The following is a 25,212-nucleotide window of genomic DNA, read 5'->3' as shown; positions in this document are numbered from 1 at the left end:
AGAAGTGGGCAGACAGAGCCCAAATATACTTAGGCAAGGTAATTTCCACTTTTCTAAATGTAACTATTTAAACATTGTTATGAGATCAGATCATAAATGCTGTATCTATTATAGAGGAAATCAATAGAAATATTGCATGCATGGTAGATATTCAGCAAATACTACTGGAATTGAATTAAAAATAGTCAAAAACTCAATCTTAGCCACGTAAAAACACAGTACAAATAAAACTGAGAATTTCCATGATTTAAAAAAAATGTTTTTTAATGTTTATTTATTTTTGAGACAGAGAGAGAGGCAGAGTGTGAGTGGGGAGGGACAGAGAGACATGGAGACATAGAACTCAAAGCAAGCTCCAGGCTGAGCTGTCAGCAGAGAGCCTGACATGGGGCTCGAACTCACGACCTGTGAGATCATGACCTGAGGTGAAGTCGGATACTTAACCAACTGAGTCATTCAGGCGCCCCATCATGATTATTATTTTTCAATATGTTTTTATAAAGGGCTTAGGTGCTTCCTCTAAAAACTGCTATGAAAGCACTAAGAATACCATCAAGACTTATATAATACATAAGGCTTGGGGCGCCTGGGTGGCTCAGTCGGTTAAGCGTCCGACTTCGGCCCGGGTCACAATCTCGCGGTCCGTGAGTTCGAGCCCCGCGTCAGGCTCTGTGCTGACTGCTCAGAGCCTGGAGCCTGTTTCCGATTCTGTGTCTCCCTCTCTCTCTGCCCCTCCCCCATTCATGCTCTGTCTCTCTCTGTCTCAAAAATAAATAAACGTTAAAAAAAAATTTTTTTTTAAATAAAAAAAAATACATAAGGCTTACTTCAAGGCATCCACAGAGAGACAGCAAAATTATAGTGACAGTAAGAAGAGTGTAAACTCTAAGAAATGATGCCAAGAAACTTAAATTTGGGAGAGAGAGAATTTTAACGAAAATAAAAATGTATTCACAATGAAGAATGGCTTCAAACGAGGCTGCTTTCCACTTCCAATCTGTTAATTTGCTACGTTTTATAGCATTCCAAGACTATAGTAACTCTAATCAGACCACAGCACATTTAATCTGTTGGGTTCTCACGGCAGATGCAAAGTGACGGCAGTTATCCACAACTGTTGATGTGATGATGACTAAGTGACTAAGACCCTCCATTACAATAATGCACCACACTTGTTACAGTGGTGGTTACCGTTTCACTTGGCTCAGCTCTCTTTCTGTTTCTTTCACAAAGTAGGTACGTTGACAAAGTCCCAGACAATTTTGCTACCTGAGTGGTGCCATCTCTCACACATGTACCCTTTAGGATGAAATCAACGTGTACCTGGTGGTGCCCACTGCCACTCACAGCTGGCTGGCAAAGGGTCTATTGAAAGGGCACTGGATCAACACCAGAAATAAAATATATGTGCAATGTTCCTTGATGATTGTCACCTGGCTAGACAGGTGGACTGAGTTATGAAATGTGGACTGAGTTACTCTAGGAGAATGAAAAAAAAAAAAGATCTAATCTAGTTCTTTAATTTCTTCCTCCTCTTCATCCTTCAAGTATCAGAACCGGTACGCTCCCCTTCAAAAAGCAAACTTCTTCTCCAAGTTTTGGTCAGGAACCCCTCTTTTTTTCTCCACAGCATTGTATGCTCCCCTCATGTAATCAGAGCACTTACCACTGTGTCTCCTTCAGTAGACAAGAGTTCCATGAAGGCAAGAACTTTGGCTTTTTTAAAAATCACTAATACTCATCAGAACCTATACAAGGCCAGGTTCATATTAGGGACTTAGGAAATGTTTACTAAGCTAATAAAGAGACCAAGCTAGGAAATCCTATTCTTCCTTCTTCTTTTGTGAATGGAGAAATTACAGGCCTTGAATGTACTCATTTATTCATTCACTGAGCTTCAGTGATGGGGCAGACACTGTGCGAAGTGCTAAAAAATCTGCAATAAAGCAGTAAGCTAAAACATTATAGTGCAATTTGATAAATTTTGCTAAAGATAAAAATATTACAAGTCAGTGAAGGTGGAGAGATATTGTACAACCCATCAGAGAAGGCTTCCCAGGAGGTAACTGGAGCTGGGTTACAAAAGTCAGGCAAACACGTGAGAGAGGGAGATAGACTTTTAGGGAAAGAGTCATGAGAAAACATGGCATGTTCAAGAAATGAAAAGGAGGGGAACCTAGGTGGCTCAACTGGTTAAGGGTCGGACTCTTGATAACGGCTTGGGTCACGATCTCATGGTTGTGAGATCAAGCCCCATGTTAAACCCCATGTCGGGCTCCATGCTGAGAGTGGAGTCTGCTTGGGATTCTCTCTCTCCATCTCTCTCTCTCCTTCCCCTGTTCATGATCTCTGTCTCTTTCAAAATAAATTAATTAATTAAAAAAAAAAAAAGAAAGAAAAAATGAGAGGGACAGGATTGTGACTGAAGCCAGTGCTGGCAAGATAGGTTGAAAGCAGCATATGCTATTTATGCTATGCTAAGGAATCTGGAATCTAGGCTTTCTCTTCAGTATAATGGGAACTGAGGAAGCCTTTTAAGCAAAGGAGTGATGTGATCACATAAGCTGCAATTAGCATGGGACAGAATGGACACATTCAGTAAGGGTTGAGAAACTAGGGACAAGGAAGCTGGAGACCCAGGCTGGGAACACTGACCTAAATGAATGATCCTTAGCTAAATCAAATTGGAGAAAAGGTAAAGAAAGCTAAACAAAATAAATATTTCCTTTCCCTGTGATGCTTATATTCTACTTCTCTGGTAGATGCTGTCAACTCCTTGGGAAAATAAACTGCATTTTTCTCTAGAGTCTCATATTTAAATAACAGCATTATACTGTCTTATAGTCATAATAATTTAGTAAAAATAAGCAAATAATGTTCAAACCGAAGGACTTTTCATACCTGAGACACTTTGCCTGTTGGAATCTGAGTCCCCATTACTGGAGTTAGAATTGTTGGAGGAGTTGTTGTCAACCCCTCCCAGGAGGGGGCGCAAGTGGCTTACTGACACTTGTTCAATGAATGATGTTCCATACTTGCGAAAATACCACCATTCAAATATCTAGAATAGAAAAATAATAAACGTGATTATGGTCCTTGTTACTGTCCATGATTTCTGAACACATATTTGCTGTATTTACAAATTACATCCACCTTAAATACTTAATTTTTTATTCCAAGAATTTTGCTTAATTTATTCTAAACATTAAAGTTTAATAAAATTAAAACACCAATTACATTTTAAATTCTCAATGTAGTTTTCTCCACTTAATAATGGCTTTCAAGGAAAATCTATAACTACAATCATGGATAAAAGAAGACTGTTAAGAGCTGCTCAATATTATTTTCCTCCAAATTTACAGAAATTCTAATAACAAAATCATCATAGCTAAAGACAACTCCAGAAATGTATACAAATAAGCAAGTTTTAGAAATACAGTTTATGAAATATTCCAATTCTTGGCACCTTACATTCTGATAAAGCCATACCTGCATAAAAATTTTGATAGCAAAACTTTATTTGTATTTTAAAAATAAGTATTTCCTTAGAGAAATGCTGGTTTTACAGAAGGAATGAAAGGCATCCCACTTCTTGTATGGGTGGTACTCAATTACTGAGATACTCTGCAATGTCCCACTTGCTAAGAAGTGCTTTACAAGCACAAGCATCTGTTGAACACTATTAATGTTTCCTAGTTCACCAGCTTACCAATTATTACGTACCATGAATTGCAAAGGAGAAAAGAAATAATTTTCATTAATAAAAGGAAAGAAGCAACAACACTCATATGACTAGGCTGCAATCAGGACTTATAAGCACTGGGAAAGCAAGTGACACCCCCCAAGCCTGCTTCCCTGCCCCTTGGTCCCTCCAGTGAACACTCCCACCATGATTCAAAGCTGCTCTCTCCCACATCTTTTCCTCTCCTCCCTGTCTGATTTGGGATTTGTGCCTTAAGCAGCCGCAAATCATCACACAGAAGAAATTTAAGAATCAGCTATATCCAGAGTCTCACAGGGTTAACTATACCATAGTCTTATAATGCAGAATGTGGAACTAACATAGAATTAATCACCTTTATCCTTACTTATTTCATAAGAACAAGATTTTGTTATCGACTCTGGAATGGGCTTTGGGCTATTATTTAAAAATCAGTGTTGTCTTTCATTTGCTCTACTAAACACATACACACACACACACACACACACACACACACACACACACACTCTTTTAAGGCAGAAAAAATACCTACAAATTATCAGAAGGAGCTATCAGTCAAACCAAATGTTTCCAATTCTAGAACATGAGTTTAATTTAATTCCAAAAAGTTACCCATCTGACTATGTGAATTTTCACATGTGCAGACATTCAAGTAATTTCACCTGGCAGACAGGGGAGACTATGATATGAAAACTAAGAAGGGACAGGACTAGTCTATAACACTTGGAATGCTAGCAATAAGAGATCTTGCTTAACGAAGGAAGAAAGTTCAAGAATAGTAAATTTACAAACCATGAGTCCAGGGAGTTTGTAACCTTAGGCAAGTTATTTTATCTATTTGAACATCAGTTTCTTCTATTATAAAGTGGAAATCATATTCATTATTCATTCTCAAGGTTCCTCAATTTTTACACCCAGGTAAAACACCTAGTTTCAAACCCCATGTAAAAGAAACTAGCTCAGCGCCCGTTGCATGTGTGGTTCTCAAAAGTAATAGCAAAGCTACCATTTATTATATTGATGATGTACATGCCTCCCACGCACAGCATACCTGACATGCTGGTGTACTCCTCTTTCACTTATCTGTGATTCGGCTAGTACAGCATCTTCTTTTCTGTTGCTAAGTTGTTGGCTGAAAGCCCTAGAAATCATTGTGAAAAAGGGTACTGTTCACCATTCAGTCCTGACCCCCAGACAAAGCCCTCAAGAGATTCGTGGCTTTGCCTTTATTAGAAGAGAAGACAAGCTCCAAAGGACCCAGAACACTGGGCACAGAACTGGCAATGGCTCTCAGTCACTGTGGGGGAGAGCTTTCGTTGCCCTAAGCCTTTGCTCTGCTTTCTATATTATGCTGCCTGGGCACTTGCCAGGCCTTAGTTCATTGATTCAGTCACATAGCAGGAAGTGCTCCACACCAGGCACAGGCTGTGCTCCAGGGTTACATAATGCAGATGTGGCCACTGATACTACCAGTCCATGCCACAGATCACAATGCTTCTCACAGGTTGCTCCTGACATAGCCCATACCCATCACAAAAACAAGACAAAAAAAAAAAAAAAAAAAAAAACCCTTGGAACTCTAGATTTTTCAGTTTCTCCAGGAGAATCACAGAATGTCAGCACTAAAAGGGACCCTAAAGGATCATGTACAGTCTCTATTTACAGATGAAGAATGAGGAATGACCAAAGTCACACAGCAAATTAAGTAGCTGTTTAGACTGAAGCCCCAGCTCTGTACCCCTAATCTCACCAGGGCCCTGTAACAAGACACCTTTTTCTAACTCTAGTGCGCATCGAAACACAGATGTAGCCTAATCATTTCCCTTTCCAAATCTTAATTTCCCAATGCCTCTGACTCTACTGTCCCTTTGCTTTCTTAGCTATTAGAATCAATACAGAAGTAGTCTATCAAACAGGACAGTCATCCTAAGGTATAAGTGATTCATATTGGTGAGGTATTTCCATTATAATAGGAGACAGACCTTCCACCCAGTATTTCTAATGCAGGAATAACAGATCTCAGTAAAGACTGGGTTATTCATGCAGCTGTTTGGAGAGAAAAAGAGGGTCTGCTCAGGTCTGTTGTATCACAGCAGTAGATGGCTTCTTACCTATCACGATCTTTCTTTATACCATATTAGAGTGTCTAGTACCCTAGGGCAGAGACTCTAATATGTATTCAAGGAACAACTAGTAAAAAGAAGTAGGAAAGGACTTGGCAGCCATGAACTCCAAACCAAGTCTTCTAATCTGGGGCTAGCATAATAATCTGCCCCTTATCCCAAAACATGACAGGCTTTGGGCCAGCACCCCACAGTATTTTTAAATAGCTGCACAGATCCAAATGGGCAGATGGTGTTATTTAACACACACATATCTGGTGTCACTTTGAATACTTCTCTCTGGTGCATAATCTACAATGTAAACAGCAGAGCCCTTATAAACAAATTTAGATTGTAAAATTAGTGGGCTTAAGCTTAAGCTTAGTGGGCTTGTCACAGTGGAATAAAACTGGTTTTAATCTGATAACTATAAAATTAAAATATAAATTTACCATTTCATAGTCTCAAAGATATAATCCCTCTAGTGCTTTTTCCCAACTCATGCTTCACCCCAAAGATTTTACAGATCAAGTAAGATGAGAACTAAAAAGCATCAACTGAATTGGGCATTTAAATCAAAAGTAGCCCTCCCATCTAGCTGAAAGTTCAAAACGTAAATACACTTTATGATGGCAAGTTAAGTGACTTTGTTTGGTTCTCTTGATTCTCTGGGGCTCAGTTATCTAATGTGTATAATAAGGTCACAGTAAGCACTCAGTTAATGTTGGATGGATACACAGATAAATGTTCACTGGATGGATGAATGGACAGGTGGACACTTAAATGGATGGATGACAAGGGCTCGCCTGGTGATTTAATGAGAGATAGTCTAAATCAACAGCAAGACCAATGAAAGTTTTTGTGTTCTTTTTGTTTGTTATAAAAAAGATAGACTTATCCATATTTGTGGAAGAGTAAAGAATCTAGTGAAAAGAGAGACACTAAAAGATGCAAAAGAGTACAAATGACCAAAAGGCATGATGCCAGGACCCCAGAAAGCACATACACCCTGCCTTCAAAAGGCAACCTATCATTTCTTGCTCTGAGACAGGAAGAAAAGAAAAGATGCATGCATAGAGGAGAACATTCTATTTTGAAAAGTAGGGTGTGATGTGAGCTGTTTCACCTGTCAGAAGGTAACAAAGGGATAAAGTGGGTGACACTGATCTCACTGCAGATGCAGGTAAGGTTTGTCTTCTGAGAATAAGGAAGGCGGGATGCCACTGTGAATGTGAGAGTGGTCTCAGGGGCTTGGATCCAAACTCTGCAGGACAGAAGTGCCAAAAGCTATACTTGGGACCCAGATCATATTTAAAATAAAGACCCATTTGTGAAGGACCCAGTTACCAATGTCTTGTGGCCTCCTCCTTACTGTTTGGCAGAAGCAGAGAGGATGACCAAAAAGCACTGCGACTAGGGCTGGAGATTCCAGTTTGGTGCTGACCTACGGTACAAACTTGTTGCATTTTCTCCCACAGGGAAGCAACAAAAATCTGGCACAGGGACAATCAAACAAGATCCTTCTGTCTATCTTGCAAACCTAAAAAGCTGAGTGTTTCCTGAAGATGCCTAGGTTCTTCGGAGATAATAAGCTGTCTTCTTGAACTGCATGCTCTCTATATAAAATACTTCTCCTTGTGAATCAGGGACTTCCCTAGACCCTACACCACACTTAAAAATGCTTCAAGATTCCCATAGAGCAGCACCTTAGTAATTCCACACCAATTCCATTAACCCCACAGGAAATATAATGATGTCTCAGGTTGAAATTGGCTAAGTGCTTCTTAAGGATTAAAGTAGGTAATGATATCACAGGAGAATAGATACAGAGATGATGGAGATTAAAGAGGAAATCTGAAACTTTCCCTCAGCCTACTCCCAAATGGAAAGACTGCAAAATTGACACCTGCTGTAAGTGTTCAGAAACATATCTGATGGTGAACAGTTTTTTGGCAAAGGGGGATCTTCAGGGCTTAAACAAGATAAATCAAGGCAGTGGGCATGGATTATATAATATACATAATCTTTTCGTTTCTCAAATATATCCTTTTCTCTGTACCCACTAACCCTTTCAGAGTACCCCTCATGTCCACATGACAGACTTTTTTTTCCCCTTTTGGCTCCTGTTATGTTGTTTAGGAATACTGATGTGCTATGGAATGGGTCTTAGCTTCCCACTTCCTTGGTCTCAGCCAATCCCTCCTCAGTTACTATTCCCCGAAACAGCTGAGAGGGGCTGTGTGAAGAACTGGTATTCATGCCCTTCGACCCCCCACTTCCTGGCCACTGATCACCAAGGCTTTAAGAAAAGAGAGAAGACAGAGAAGTGAGGTTCTTTTCAAGGTCAACAGTCAATGATCCATCCCCACCTCCATGCCTGTTTGTTCCCAGAATGAGATTTTTCCACTGTAGCATTAGAGGGGAGGGTCACTCTCCTGAGGTAAAGTCATGAAGACTACTGACCTTGGTAGAAGCCATCCTGAACCGTGTGCCTCAGGCCCTGCCAGGTCATACTGTGATGGCAGCTATTCTCAAGGCCCTTCTAGAGATTCTGATTCAATTGGTCTAGAGTGGTGGTCAGATCCATCACTTTATTTTTTTTTTAATTATTTATTTATTTATTTATTTATTTATTTATTTATTTATTTATTCAATATATGAAATTTATTGTCAAATTGGTTTCCATACAACACCCAGTGCTCATCCCAAAAGGTGCCCTCCTCAATACCCATCACCCACCCTCCCCTCCCTCCCACCCCCCATCAACCCTCAGTTTGTTCTCAGTTTTTAACAGTCTCTTATGCTTTGGCTCTCTCCCACTCTAACCTCTTTTTTTTTTTTCTTCCCCTCCCCCATGGGTTTCTGTTAAGTTTCTCAGAGATCCATCACTTTAAACAAGTTCCCCAGATAATTCTGACACAATCAGTTAATTCATCCTCGCACTGGAACTCTGTGCTTTTAACAAATATTTTATAACAATCTACCCAGGCATTATATTTACCAAAACAGAGATATAAAAACAAAACAAACAGACAAACAAAACCACAGATAGGGTCCCAGTCTTTGTGAAGCTTCCATTATAGAGAGGACGAAAGCAATAAATGATGACACATAAAGTATCATTATAAACTGTAGTAAAGGTTGGTCCCTGTTCCAGACTGGCCAAATATGACCCAACCCACAGCCAACTGGATAAAGAAACTAATATCTCCTCCAGAGAAGATTGTAGTCTCCCTCCTTCTCTCTTTCTTTTCTCTTCTTTTTCCTTATTCTTTTCTTTTCCTTCTCTCCTTCCTTTCTTATCTACCTGACCCATTTCTGTGGCTCTGTTAAAATGAAAACATCAACTGTTAGATACTACTGTTATCCACCTTCTTAATCAACACCTTTATGAGAGGCAGACTAGTATTATGGCAAAGCAGTGCAAATTTAAATTCTAGTACTCACTCCACCCTTATGTAGCAAAGTGACCTGAGCAAGTCATAAGCTTTCTGGATGTCTAGTCTATAAGTCTTTACTGGTTTAAACTGGATGGCTTCTACCTGCAAGGACATGGATGGAACTAGACTCTATTATGCTAAGTAAAATAAGTCAATCAGAGAAAGACAAATACCATATGATTTCACTCATATGTGGAATTTAAGAAACAAAACAGCTGAACACAGGGGAAAGGAAGGAAAAATAAAATAAGATAAAAACAGAGAGGGAGGCAAACCATAAAAAACTCTTAACTATAGAGAACAAATTGAGGGTTGCTGGAGGGAAGGTGGGGGGGATGGACTAAATGTATGATGGGGATTAGGGAGAGTACTTGTGATGAGCACTGGGTGTTGTAAGTAAGTGATGAATCACTAAATGCTACTCCTGAAAGCAAATAAAGTTAACTGTATGTTAACTAACTTGATTTTAAATAAAATCCTGAAAGAAAAAAAAGTGATGAGCAGCAGACAGAAGTCAAAGGCGATAATTCATGAGTGACTTTGTGAAACACTGGGCATATGCAATGCTTATGTGTTGATGTTTGATGTTTTGTTTTGTTTTTTAGGTTTATTTATTTTGAGAGAGAGAGAGAGAGAGTGTGTGTGTGTGTGTGTGCACACGTGCACACGCAAGCAAGCGGGAGGGGACAGAGAGAGAGAGAGAGAGAGAGAGAGAGGGAGAGAAAGAATTCCAAGCAGTCAGTGCAGAGCCCCATGTGGGAATCGAACTCAAAACTGTGAGATCATGACCTGAGCTGGACACTTAACCGACTGAGCCACCCAGGTGCCCCTGATGCCTGATGTTTAACTTGATGTTTAAGTGTGGACATTTGACATTTAAATGGAGCAATAGTGGCAAAAACAAAACAAAAACAAAATCAAAAACCTAGATTGGATGGCTTCTGTGAGTTCCTTCCCTGAGCCCTGCAACTGCATGATTTTCAAGCCTCTCAATATGTGCTCAAACATAAACTGATAAAGCCAAAAGGACAGTTTGTCCCTTTATCTGCCATCAGCTTGTTCTCCTTCTTCACTTCTGCCATGTCTAATCATTAATCCTATCCACTCAACTACTCCTGTCCACAGTCAGACCCTGACAGGCATATGTCTACTCTTTAGCCTGGCGCTTTACTTGGTCTCCTGTGGAAAAGCATTAATTTTTATGGTGACCCCAAGAATCTGTAATCTGATAAAGCTGAATGAGCCTCAGTTTTCTCCCATTATCTGCAGACTTGGCTATGATATGGCCCCACAGCATCTCTCATTCTTTATACTACAGCCAAGGGACAACTTTCTTCATAATTAACACAGCCTGACATTTATATATAGTTTCCCACATCCCAAGAGCCCTTCCAATCAAGTTTCCCCAAGTCTTTTTTTTACTCTTAGCTTCGGAATCACCATCATTTGGGTGATTCATATGCCTGTCAATTAAAATGCTATCTCAAGTGCAGGTCAAGTTCTTTAGACAAGGAAAAGTTGAAAGCCATAACTATCTCCTAGTCCCACTCCCTCACTTTTGAGGATGGAGGACAGTGTCAGAGAGATCAGGATTCAAATTTTATCATTTGTCTGCTACAAAACCTTGGTCAAATTATTTAACATTTGTGTCTGCTTATACTCAAGAGCATAAAGCCACTGTTATATCTACCACTTAGAATTTCAATGAGAATTAAATGAAGTAAAATATGCAAAGTGCTTAATACCGGGCATAGAGGGATAACTCAATAAATGGATCTTTGATATAATTTATTCCTACCTAATTATCATCTCTTCTATACTTTCCCAAAAACATCGTTTTTTTTACATGTAATCTATGAGCTAAGTCTTTTATTTACTATTCTAATTTCCTCCCCTGTTAGTTCTTGATTCTCACTTTTTAAAATTATGCCCTGGATGGCCTCTTTTTATAGCTATTTAATATATATGTGTAGAATGTAGGTATAAGAGCATGTCTATATTCATGTTAATGGGGACACAGGGATCTACGTATAAATGTCAATACAACATAGAGCATTTTCTCCATTCTACCAACATTTTAAGAAAATTAAAGGAAGCATTTTCTCCACATAACCATCTTACCACTCTGAAAAACAAAAATAAAACCCAGAAATTTTCTCCATTGAAATAAACATTGCCCAGAGAGGCTACTTCAAGCAGACTGGGCATGTCCTTGCGAGAACAACTAAAAGACTAAACTGGTGGGCTTGGACTGTGACGACAGGTGCAGTTCCTGTGGCTGGAACTGGACTGAGATGGCAAGGCTTGTGCCAAGACGGCAGAGAGGCCGCTTGGAGTTCAGCAAGGGAGAGAGCTGGCCGGATGGGTATGTGGGCATGAGACCAGAAGGGAAGAGTGAGAGGTAGGTGGCATAACAAACTCATTGCGGGCTTTCAACCTGCGAAATTAAGAACTAGCAGTGATACCTAGAAAAATACACACTGATTAGCCCTCATTTATTTTTTAAACACATTAGTGTAAAAGACAGCAGCATTTGCCAAACACATTTTATTTTTGTGTATATCTGTTCAGTTAGATGACTTTTTCAGGGTATTTTTGTTTGTATTTACCCCTCTCCTCCTAAGACATCACACTGCATGACAGTTTCAGTCTCCAGCGTAGGAATCCTGAGGTCCCCAAACAACCATGTCCCCAGGGGCATACCTGTACTTTCAGCGTTCACTGCCTGGCTCTCCTTCCATTGTTCAGGGGAAAGTCATTAGGTAATTGTCTCTCCTTGCCAGGAAACAAACCGCTAAGCACCTGATCCTTTACCTCAATGCTGCCTGTCCATGAACACACTTGGCAGAAAATAGTGGTTGAATAGGAACCTCAACCCTGGGTACATTTCAAGGACTAGCAAAGCTGAGTCCCCAAAGGCAGGATAACACTGATGCCAATAATCTCTAAAGCAGGAGCCTAAAGTTATCAAGAGCTATTTCCACATTGTAGTGACTTTGCCCTCAGGACAGACAAACATTTTTGAGAAAGGCCTTTCAAAACCTTCAAACATCAGAGGTTTCCAGTGTCAAAGTTTCACATCAGTCGGACATATCCTGTGCCTCCTGAGAATGCTGCAAGACAAATACACCCTGAGATGGTGCAGCAGTGATTGTCAGGTTTCAGCAGCTGCGCTCCACACACCGGGAGAAAGCCTCGCCAGCCTGGACCTGCAAAGGTGGTCACAGTCTACAGAAATGCCTTTACTTGTAAAAGTAAGCTGACGGGACTTCACCTCCCGGAGTTAAAAAGTTTGACTGCTTAGGCCCTGCTTACCAGAGTGAAAGGGGATAACCCACACTCTGGCAATCAGTTTGTAGCCCAATCCAGACCTGCTGTTTGTTCAGCGAGCTAGAAAAACAGCTGAGAACCTAACCAGAAGGTGGTGAAATGAGTGACAGACTGCCTGGGCTGAAATCCTGCTCTTCACTATTTGCCAGCGATGTGACCTAAGGCAGGTTGCTGACTTGCCTGTTCTACCTCTTCGGCCTACACATTAGTAAAATGGAAACAACAGGAGCAATCTCCTCCTCATACAGTTGCGAAGAGCAAATGAATTAGCACGTATGTGCTTAGATCAGTGCCTGGCACACAGGAAGCACCACCTAAATGGGTAACATTCTTAAGCAAACATCCCTGGGAGAGGAATACACAAACAAAAACCTGCTTTGTGCATCAGAGCGAATTATTGGTTTCAGCATGAAACTGCTCTTCAAACTGTATCTAAAAGTTCACGTTTTTCTGTTTACACAAAAAAATACTTCAAAGCTATTTTAGAAAGAAAATATTAAAATATTATTTTAAATGTAAATAATTGTTAGATGAAGACTTATAATACCTTCTCCTCTCCCCCCCAAAAATATACATGATAAAAGGTTGCCATGTTTTCAGCACATACTTATTAATCATTTATCAAGCATTTGAAAGCATTTTCTAAGTTTGAAGTTTCTTCAGTCCATTAAGAACATCAAGGTGGGAATCTGAGGACACAGTTTCTAGACCTGGCTTTGCCACAAACTAACATGAGTTAAGTAAATCACCTTACAGCTTTAAGAACAATTCTCTAGAGTGTCTGTTTTCTTCATGTTCCCAAGGAACAGAGAAGACCTCAGAGACACAGATAGGTGTGCAGACCTGCATTTAAGAGGTAATAGGGTACAAATTACTATTCACACCTTATTTCAAACCAGTTCGAAGAGAAGTTTTAATATGCCTCCCTTCACCTTGGCTTGCTTGCTCTCTGCAGTCAGCACTGGGCTTTCTGTGTGGACTTCCACTTATATAACCATGTTGGAGCAGCAACTGCTGGTGTCCTTCACATTCCTGGTCCAGTAATATCAACTTGAAGCATCTCATCCCTCGAGTCCAGACAACCCATGTGATACAGCAGAGCAAGAGTAACCTGAATATGCTCTGATCACAAAAAAATGCCCCCCATACCACCACCATCTCTTTAAGCTCTTGGCAGGTTTCTGCCCTGCATATATTGCTCTACCTTTTTACTCTGGCTCCCTGTAAGCTCAAGCTTCTAAAACCTTCTACTGTTCTAGGTTCGCCTATGCATTTATTTGTTCCACATTTTTGTGCCCTTCTCTCAAACTTTTGTTTTCTTAGTGATCTTAACATCCACACTGTAGTATCTTTCTTGTTCTTGTCTCCATAAAAATTAGTAATCACAGCATTATATGTAGACAAAAAAAATTCTAAAACCTCTTTTTCCTTAAAGATCATTTAGTTATATTAGCATGACTACAGTGAGTTAGATGGCCCTATTTAAGTCCACTGAAATTAAAAAAAAAAACTACTTCAGGTGTTATAACATCACATTTATAACTATTTAGAGCATAAACTAATGGAACCAAAGAAATGATTATCATTGCTTTTGCCTACTGGAATTGTTGAAAGGAAGAAATAGGGAAATGTAACTTTTGATAAAGGGAAAAAAGCTTATAACTGCCACATCTACTTCAATCCATTTTTTAAAAAACTGGGCTCTATTTCTACTGATTTTGAGTATGGCCAATAATCCATTTTGAAAAGAATGATGAAAAACATTGTTCGTTGAACTGAGTCACGTGTATTTTATAGTATCTCAGATACTAGAATTTGACACAGAATTGTCTTCCTTTAATTTCCATTATATTTATATTTTGTTTTTCCCCTGCAACAAAAGCAATACAGGACTATTAAAATTTTCTTTTAAATATTTTAGAAATATGTAATGTGGGTAGTAAAAGGCCTCTATAAGTCCAACTACACAACATAAACACACATACAAGATAATCACTGTAAGTTGCAGGTATGTATTCTTCCAGAATTTTTGCCTGTACATATACTAACATACAAGTAATCAGTATGCTTTTAAATAGGAAGGATTCTACTACTTACCAAAATGAGCCCTGATATTAGTGAGGAAGTGCCTGTCAGAGCCACGTAGAACTTCGGTGTTAATGTGTTCAAAAACATGCTCACTAAAAAAAAAAAAAAGAGGGAAAAAAATAAGGAATGCATAAGTATGTCAATAAAACAGACTTCCATTTTTCTTTTGTGGTGAAATCATTTGTTTCTGATGACAAAAATTCTTAGAATCATCACAAAGTCCCATTAAAATGGTTCAGCATTACAAAGGCCAGAATGCTAGATGTCAAGGTATAGTTCCTGAAAGAAAAAAGCTACATACAAGAGAAAAGAGCAGCTTTTTAGTTTCTGCCTCCCAAAACTATCCTTGGGAATGGTTTTCATGGATTCATAACCACTGAGGAGTCAAATCAAAGCTGGTTACCAGGGGGCACCTGAGGGGCTCAGTCAGTTAAGCGTCTAACTCTTGATTTTGGCTCAGGTCATGATCTCACAGTTTTTGAGATCGGGCTCTGTGCGGCTAGTGTACAGCCTGCTTGGGATTCTCTTTCTCTTTCTCTCTCTCTCTCTCTCTCTCTCTCTCTCTCTCTCTCTCTGCCCCTCCCCAGCTCGTGTATGCTCTCTCCCTCAAAATAAATAAATAAACATATAAAAAAAAAGTTGGTTACTAGACTGTCAGTCAGAAAGAAAAGATCCTTATATGTTTCATGAGACCCACACATTAGAGTTCTTGATGAACCAACAAGGAATATTTCAACCTAGAACAAATGGAAAATAAATACAGTTGATCCTTGACTGATATGGGGTCTTAGGGGCACAAACCCCCTACACAATTAAAAATCTGAATATAACTTTTGACTACCCCCAAAACTCTACCAATAGTCTACTACTGACCAAAGCCTTAGCAATAACATGCACAATTAACACACATTTTGTAGGTCATATGTATTATATACTGTGTTCTTATAATAAAATAAGCTAGAGAAAAGGAAATGTTAAGAAAACCATAAGGAAAAAAATTACATTTACAGTGCTATACATATTTATCAGAAAAAATCCACATGTAAGTAGACCTGGGAGGTTCAACCCCGTGTTGTTCAAGGGTCAACAGCATATTGGCAGTTATTAAAGATTTTAAGACTATTGTTACTCCTAAGAAGGAAGGACAAATTGACAAAGTTAGCATGAATTAGCAAAACTTTTTTCACCTAACTTAAAAAGGCTGTTAGACTGCTCATCAAAATAATTGGATCAATAAAAAGAAAGATAAAAAATAAGTCACTAAAAATGTGTAGTTGGGTACCTTCCTGACCAATTTCTGCCACTCTGTTCATATGACTATATTGTTGATCTGGCTGCCGACTTAATAAGGTTCACTTCCACATTTCATTATCATTTCTATTGAGATATTGCATGAAACTTTGATTATTACCAAAATAACAACTGACCTAAAGAGCTTTTTGCATGCATATTCACATTCTTTACTGAACCTATTGTTGAAGGGGATCGCATTGGCCTGATTTTAGAACGAAGGATATTAGAAATAGGACTTTGATATCATTAGGGGAAAAGGCTTTGGCATTTGCCAACAAGGCCCACATTTGCCCACAAGGCAAAGTCACCAACATGAACACAATCCCATGTTCACTCATTCAACAAATACTTCTCTCTGTTTATGAATGAAACTACGGACAAGGAATGGAAGCATGAATGAGATACATTTCTGACCCTCTAGAAGGCCACAGTCTAGGTGAGAAACGAACAAGTAACCAAGCAATTACCAAGTACACAGTCAAATCCTGAGCACAAGATGTTATGAAAACACAGAAAAGGGATGCACTTGCGCTGGGGGTTGGAAAGGTTGTGCAGGAGAATAATCGGGAGTTAACTAGACCAGAGCAGGAAGGAGGAGGGATAGAAGGGCAATGTCAGCAGAGGAAGGGGCTTGCTTGGAGGTGCTGAGAAAATATCACAGCCTTTCCAAATGGTTGCACAGGCTGAGGAAGTTAGGAGCTTGAACTGTCAACCCTTTACAGAGAAACAGATGTAGAAGGATGCACCAATTCCATCCTTCTTGACTACCAACCATCCTTCCCGGTGCTTCCTCTTAAATGAATTTTTTGTTTAACTTGTGCGCTGTCAGTTGTAATCTCAAGAGTCTGAACTAACATAATGTGCTCAGTTGATAGTCACAATTTGACTAAGAGGATTCTTTTGGAGAAATAGAGAAAGGCACAGAAGAAGCAATCAGTCTGGGGCTGTAGGGGTACAGCTGAGTTAAGGGTGGGTTTGCTTGGCCATTAAAAAAACCCAAAGACATAGTGATTTGTCCCTTCCTAAGCACATTAGTGGAAAAAGGAAGATTTTTTAAAAGAAAAAAATTAAACCAGGTCGAATTCTGAAGTGGCTAAAATTCTCAAAATTTCCATCCTTACACTATAAATGACCCCACATTCCCATCCATTTACTCATTCATTCATTCATTCATTCATTCAGAGAATGTGCACACATGAGAGAGGGGCAAACGGAAAGAAAGCGAATCTTGAGCAGGCTCTAAACTCAGCATAGAACCTGACGCAAGGCTCAATCCCATGCCCCTGAGATCATGACCTGAGCCAAAATCAAGAGTCGGACACTCAACCAACTGAACCACCCAGGCAGCCCCTCCCCATTATTTGTTAAAAAGTCACCAAAACATAGTATTTGCTTTATTTTATAGCGATGAACTCTCATATCTCCATGATATACTTTTCAGTAGGTTTCCAGGGACAAAGTGAATATAAAATTCTATGAAATCCGTTTCTTCAAGAAAGAGAAAAGATGTTCCTGAATTAGAAGTGCTTTAGTAGCCCTGTTGTAAAGATTTTCTACTGAAAACACTGAATCCACTGTGGGCAAAAGACTCAATAGCTAACTGATCAGTGTAAAAAAAAAACAATACGTGAGTTTTCTAAAGAGATTAAACTAAACACTGTCCCCATTTGGTTTTACTTAAGATTATATAGCAGCAGTGATTAATAATTAAAAGGTACTTCTCTGTTATATCCAGTTGTAGAAAGCTACTAGAGTAGGGAAAGATAATGAAGTCATTAAAAGGAAGAGACACACATAGAGAAGTGAGAGAAGGAGAAAACACTTAAGACAGCAGGAGGTGCTCATTTAAGAATCTATTAACCTCATAGTCTTATTGAACATCCTCGCTCAAATCACTAAGACCTGGCACTTGGCAATTCTGGGCACAAATATCAACACTTTTTAAAGTTAATAACAAAGCACTTTCACATATTAGAGAGTTTAATTCTCATTTCAGCTCCATGAGGTCAATATTCTTATTCATGTTACTTCACAGCTGGATACGAGGAAAGCCCTGAACACCAGCAGTCCTGCCTCCCAAGCTCTGACTCACGGCATCACAGGGGCAGGCAGATATTGCTGACAAGCATGAAAGAACAAAAGAGCAAATGGAAAGCCTTTCATTGTAAAAGGAGAATAACTCTAAATAAATGATACTAAAAGATGGATGCTTTTAATACTGTATTTATTTTTACCTCTGACCTTTAAAGATAAGTTCCCTGTAATATTATTACTGGTGTTTGCAGCACCAGGGGGGGAAGGCAGGTAGGCACACAGAGAGGAGAGTCTAGTTGAAGATTCCCTCGTTAATCTAGAAGGGTTGCACACTGCAGAGCAGACCACCTTAAAACAAGGAATACCTTGCCTAGTTTCATCAGCAATGATGGCCACTAGCAATTATTTTTTAAGACGTATGAGGGCCTGATAAAGTACCTAAAAACTGGAGCAGAAAACTGTGGAGTTTATTCTTTGAAACATAAATGGGATTCTCCTGAAATTTAGACACATCACTGTCTCCTCCATACCAGCTGGGGCTAAGCAAAACAAATTCAAAAACAAACAGACTTCTAGCTTTGTGAAGAATAGATTCATATAATTTCAGTAATGTCTTATTTCAACCCAGAGACAACAATTAATAAATCAGAAGGCTTTTCATCTGATCCAGCAGAACACTCCCAACAGGTCACTGCTCAGAAACACCACATGAGTTACTCAGGGACAGCACCTCAGGGACTGAATCGTGGAGCGTTCTGATGATGCTGAACTTCAACTCAGTACGGTCTTCTTATTTAATTAATGAGCAAATGGGAAGGAATGAAGCATGCCCCTGAGAAGAAACAAGGTAGGAAGGATGGGTACATGGATTGAAAATTAAATGACCTAGGGGCGCCTGGCTGGCTCAGTGGGTAGAGCATGAGACTCTTGATCTCCAGGTTGTGAGTTTGAGCCCCACATTGAGCAAAGATATTACTTAATTAAAAAAAAAATTGGGGTGCCTGGGAGCTCAGTCAATTAAGCGTTCAACTTCAGCTAAGGTCATGATCTCATGGCTCATGAGTTTGAGTCCCACATCTGTGCTGACAGGTCGGAGCCTGGAGCCTGCTTCAGACTCTGTGTCTCCCTCTCTCTCTGCCCCTCCCCTACGCACACGTTCTGTCTCTCAAAAATACATAAATGTTAAAAAAATCTTTAAAAAACCTTTTTTTAAAGAAAATTAAATGACCTCTCTGGATCACAGAAGAGAAGAGATAATAGGTCAACTATGGGAAGCAAAGGATCACTCCTGTGAGCAGCGCTTACTCGGGAATCCTGTGGAATAGAGCCAACCACATTTCTGTCTCTCGGGACATTAATAGCCTTTCCTGAGATTCTTCAGAGCATGAGCAATCCCCAAACCACACTCCTGGAAAAGACCTTCTGCAAAACAGAGTGAACACACAACCCTATGTTTGTCTCCTCAGACATACTTCACCTCACACAGAGAAGCCCAGGCGGGAGTGAAAAGGCTAAGGCAGCATCAAAGACTTGGAGGTACTGACTAGAAAGAACTGAATAAGCAGTGTGATAAAGTCTGTAACACCCAAAATTCTGGGTCTGTTTTATCCTGTGTCCCTTTTACTGCCTTTCTAAAATATGGCAAGTGAAATAGAAAAACTTGGAAAAGTTATAAAATAACAATCACCAGGGGCGCCTGGGTGGCGCAGTCGGTTAAAGCGTCCGACTTCAGCCAGGTCACGATCTCGCGGTCTGTGAGTTCGAGCCCCGCGTCAGGCTCTGGGCTGATGCCTCGGAGCCTGGAGCCTGTTTCCGATTCTGTGTCTCCCTCTCTCTCTGCTCCTCCCCCGTTCATGCTCTGTCTCTCTCTGTCCCAAAAATAAACGTTGAAAAAAAAAAAATTTAAAAAAAATAAATAAATAAAATAACAATCACCAACCACTGAAAATGTTAGAAATAAAGTCCCTAGGAAGAAAAGCTAAAGAAACGAAGTTTACTTAGGCTGGATGAAAAAAAATTGAAGAGATTTTAGGTAAAACCATTATCCTTGGGAAAGACACCAGGGTTAGGAGACTTGGTCTGTAAATGTGAAATCCACTGTGATGTGGTGGCCCTCGGAAGGTCCCACACCCTCCCAGGGCTGCTCTGAGGCTCTGATGAAATATGCATTCCCTCCTAACTTCAGCACAGACTCACTGGATGCCTCCCCGGGGCCAGATGCTGGGGAGCACTGCCCCTGCCGCCAATGGGCTCACAATCCAATGGGTGAAGGAGGCAAGGAGATGGATATACAAATATCAAAGAAATGAGAAATGGATACACAAACATCAGATTAGAAAAGGGGTTAAGAGATCAAGAAAAATTTCTGCCAAGAAAAATATTCCTGTCTGAGACTTGTAAGATAAATCAGGAGTTATCCATATGTTGCCTGTGGCTGCAGGGGTGAAGAGACAGTGAGAGGTAGAGCTGTAGGGCATTCTGCATGGAGTACTGCAGCTCAGGGGCTGGCAGGTGCATGCCCCTGGAAGGACAGGGAAAGGCAGCACAGGAGCCACAGACTTGCACAGGTCTGCTGAGGCACCAGTGGGGAATTCCTGCTAAATGTGTGAAACTACTTTCTATAGTGCCTGCCATACAAATACACGGAATACTGACTGATGGATAGCAAATGGCTATTCTCAGAGAAGACAAATTAGAATGGGTCCAAATTGTATTTCTCAAACGTAAGGGTGTGCGCTGCCATTTGGTTTCCAAAATTATTTAGGGAGGACTTCTCACTAACAAATGTATGCAATGAGTAGATGTACAATACAGCCTAACTAAAAGGATACTTATGGAATAGAGGACTCTGGTTTGCTCACTTTTCTTAGTAAATAAAGGAACATTTATCTCAACGCAAGCACAAATCTTTACTTTTGAGGCTGTTTCATTGTCCATACAATAAGAATAATATCTAGCTTGTTACAGGGTTGTTGTGAGGATTAAATGTGTTAGTCTAGATAAAGTGCCTAACACAGCAAACCTCAGCAGATAATATGTATTGTTGCTGTTGTTAGTTATGTCTTATGTTACTCTTCCTTTTGTGATGTGACGCCTTATACCGGTCCAGTTGTAGAAAGCAGAGGAAACTCAGTGGAACGTATTTGTGTAAAAGTAGTGCTGGCAGCAGTTCACCAGCACTTACTGTGCACCCCCTTCTATGTGCCGACCACTGGGGTACAGACTACAGCCCAGGAAGTAAATCACCTGCACCGTGATTTTGTCCTATGCGACACATGGATGCCCTACAAAATAAATGAAGAACCAAGTAATGAAGGGTCCTTTCAACTGAAGTTTAGTTGCTGGAAGTGGTAATAAACTGGAGGGTGAGTTTGAAGGCAGCCATTTTGAAGGCAAAGAAATTATTGAATCCCCCAAGTCTACCATGTGACCCTAAATCTCTGATCTCCGCCTTTGTAGGTGCCGTGGGAAAAATCAATTCAGCCATAGGCCACATGGAAACCTGCAATCTTGTTCCTTAGTTTCCTTCAAGTCCCCTTGTGGCGTAGTACATAAACTATGTTAAAGCCTAACCTATAACCCAAGCATGATAGTTTACAAATGTTTTAAATACAAAGAACAAATCATCAAGGCTACAATACCTTCCAAGCCCTGAGACAGGGACATCAAAATAAACTAGAAAATTGGCCATTTCATGCAAAGCAACATTTCTGAAACAGATTTTTCTTTTTAAGTAGGCTTCTCACCCAGCTCACTTGAACTCACAACCCTGAGATCAAGACCTGAGCTGAGATCAAGAGTGAGACACTTAACAGAATGAGCCACCCAGGCACCCTGCATAGCAATATTTCTGATTTAATTACAGAAAATACAATGTCCCATGTCTACATAAAGTGCATTAAGGTACATGCTAGTCTTTCAGAAGGCTTCTATCAAACTGTTTTCTCAGACCTCAGACCTTACTCAGTGGGTTAGGGAACGCACTGGAATAGTTTAATCCATTGCTTGGATTTTTCTGTGTGAGAATAGGGTACATTCTCTTTTTCATTTTATTGTTCTTTCAACCCTGCTAACCCCTCTCTTCCCTCCTGTCAGATTCCATTAAGTAGAATTGCAACTTCACTTCTTTTCCTCATTTACCAAAGGACAAGAGTATGAAAAATGTAAACTTTAATAATCTAACTTGCACATATGCTAATTTTGAACAGATTTCCAGATCGCACAGCTTTTAAAATTAAAAAAAAAAAAAAACTTGCCCTTTTTCTCAGAATGACACTGTGATAGACAAACTCTAAAGTGACCCACAATGACCCCTACCTCCTGATGTTCATGTAACTCCCTTCCCCTGAATGTGGGTGGACATATGACTTGCTTCTAGCAAACAGATATGTAAGATGCTCTCTCAGTATCTCCTTGCCAGTGTAATGAAGAAAGTGTCCATGTTGAGAAGCCTATGTGGCAATGGACTATGAGCAGCCTCTAGGGGCTGAGGCCAACAGCCAATATGAACCTGAAGACCTCAGATCTACAACAGTGATTTCTGCCAATATCCTGAATTAACTCAGAAGTAGATTCTTCCTCAGCTGAGTTTGCAGATAAGATCACACCCTAACTGACCTTGATAATAGCCTTGTAAGACCCAGCACAAAAACAAACAACCAAACAAACAAACAAAGGATCCAGCACAAAAGTCCCAGCTAAGCTGTGCCTGTATTTCTGACCCACAGAAAGCATGTGATAATAAATGTATATTGTTTTAAGCTGCTATATTTGTCGTAATTTGTTAGGAAGCAGTATAAAACAGATAGAATCAAGTATAATTCATGAAAGTGGGGGTGCCTGGGTGGCTCAGGTGGTTAAGTGTCCAACTCTTGATTTCAGCTCAGGTCATGATCTCATGACTTGTGAGTTCAAGCCCTGCATCAGGCTCTGCACTGAGAACACAAAGCCTGCTTGGGATTCTCTCCCTCCTTCTCTCTGCTCCTCCCCCACTTGTACTCTTTCACTCTCAAAATAAAATAAACTCTAAAAGAATAATAATAATACTAGAGGCACCTGGGTGGCTCAGTCAGTTAAGCGTCCAACTTCCGCTCAGGTCATGATCTCACTATTGGTGGGTTCAAGCCCTGTGCTGACAGCTCAGAGCCTGGAGCCTGCTTCAGATTCTGTCCCCCTCTGTCTCTGTACCTCCCCCCTCGCACTATGTCTGTCTCTTGAAAATAAATGCTTAAAAAATAAAAAATAAAATAATAATAATAATAGTAGTAGTCCATGAAAGTGAAAATCAGTGTGGACATCTGATAACTGGGGCTAACTGCAGTATGCTCAGAAAGGGTGTTAAACATATGCCAATTCTATCTGCCCAAGAGCTTCTTTCTCAATGTTCATAAATAAAATATAACTTCAACCTCTGTTGCCATGACAACGTTATTCCACATGCTGATCTGTAATTGTCTTTGTAAATCCACTAGTATTAAAGTTGAAGCTGAGAGAATTTTTTTTAATATGGAAATCAAGCCTCTCCATTTTACCCCAGTAAATGGACTTTCCTTTTTCTAGGCACACTTTAAATACACAACATTTTCATGTTCCCAAGAAATCTGTTTACATCTGGGCACAGCATCAGTTCAAGAGAAGACTAAACACACCGTGAGCACTTTTCCTCATTTGTTGCTTTTGCTGCTCCTCTCCTTGTCCTTCACCCCAGTCTCCTTGGGCTCTGATAACATCTCAAGTTTTTATGCATTATAATTGCCTTGATAAATTCTGTGGAATTCATCCTTGTGAGAAAAAGATATGGAAGTATAATTTTAGGCCCATTCCAATGGCAAGAAATTCTCATAAATCATTCTGTCTACTCTTCTCTATACCCTTGACGTTGCCTTGGCAACTTCACAGGTATACTATTTCTGCTTTACTGGTCATTTGGCTCTACTGAGGAAGTAGAGACGAGCACATTCCTTCTTTCTTTTCTCAGCCGTGATCTGGGAAACTATATCAGAGTGTTCAGTCTTCATGTCTCCTGGTCCTTGCTTCTGTCAAGTCACAAAGGACTGTCCAAAGCCCGGTCACATATAAACCTCAGTAGCCCTCAAGGGAGAGTGAAGCAAGATCTGATTATCTGTTTGCTTTTATTTACAAATAGGCTTATAATGAGGAACTATACACTGGTCAGGAACAGGAGAGTGGCTAGTTATAAGTCTTATAACTTTAGCCATTTAAAATATGTTTTAATTCAGGTTGAAGATCATCTTATGAACCTTGCTGTTTCTTTTTTTTTTTTCTTTAATGTTTATTTATTTTTGAGAGACAGAGAGCGCAGTGGGAGAGGGGTACAGAAAGAGATTTGAACACAGAATCCGAAGCAGGTTCCAGGCTCTGAGCTGTCAGCACAAAGCCCGATGCAGGGCTCAAACCCACAAACCACGAGACCATGACCTGCACCAAAGTCAGATGCTCTACCGACTGAGCCCCCCCAGGCGTCCTGAATCTTTCTGTTTCTTATAAAGTATTTACCATAAGGAAGAAAAAAGATATCTGTCTCTAGGGGAGCAACACTTGCTCAGTTATACTTCAAAAGACAGAAGCCCTGCAGAGACATGGCTCTCCAGGCCCCGGGCACCTCTAATCGGGAAGCATTCACTGTGCATTCTCAATCCACCCCCCCCATCCACCCCTCCCCCCAGGGCAACCGCCACAGAGCCTGGTCCGTGGAGGTATAACCACCTATATTCTTGCTCAGCAAGTGCTCTGTATTAATACCTGCTAGGCCATTAATTTATCCAAAATGTAATTAACTTACAAAAAGTGCAAGACATTGAACCAGACACTGGAGTTGGTAAATGAAATGATATAATGAAACTGATGCTCCCCTTGAGAAGGTAAAATAAGATGCCCACACAAATAACACAGGACAGAATATGAAACATCAGAAGAGAGGTACAGATAAAATCTAGAGGAAGAAAATATTACTTCTAGTCAGAAGGATCAGAGAAACTTAATAAATGAGATGTCCTTCCTTCTGGGCTTTGAAAGAAGAATAAGCTTTTATCATGAGATTGGAGAGAAGTAAAGAGACAGTACAGATGCCACGTGGATATGAGAGCATACACAAAAGAACTGGGTTGGAGTAGCATAGGTAGGACGAAGAGCGGCAGTGGGAGATTATGCTGGCTCAACTGCCAGGTCGAGAAAATCAACCTTT

At 40.1% G+C, this 25,212-nt stretch overlaps 1 protein-coding gene across 8 annotated transcripts in view; it reads right to left on the bottom strand.

Moving 5' to 3' along the window:
* ST7 (suppression of tumorigenicity 7) overlaps positions 1-25,212 on the bottom strand; it is a 252,467-nt gene that overhangs the window by 106,773 nt on the left and 120,482 nt on the right. For all 8 annotated transcript variants that reach the window (XR_007150291.1, XM_047849622.1, XM_047849616.1 and 5 more), the window contains exons 2-3: positions 14,691-14,773; positions 2,902-3,061 (exon numbers count right to left, since the gene is read on the bottom strand). Coding sequence is in view for 7 of the 8 variants with exons in the window: in XM_047849622.1 (XP_047705578.1) it covers positions 2,902-3,061; positions 14,691-14,773 (243 nt within the window). In the remaining variant the exon portion in view is untranslated. The remainder of the gene's footprint in view (positions 1-2,901; positions 3,062-14,690; positions 14,774-25,212) is intronic.

Source organism: Prionailurus viverrinus, chromosome A2, assembly GCF_022837055.1.
Source record: "Prionailurus viverrinus isolate Anna chromosome A2, UM_Priviv_1.0, whole genome shotgun sequence".
Taxonomy (NCBI): domain Eukaryota; kingdom Metazoa; phylum Chordata; class Mammalia; order Carnivora; family Felidae; genus Prionailurus; species Prionailurus viverrinus.
This window is presented reverse-complemented; position numbering and strand designations above follow the sequence as displayed.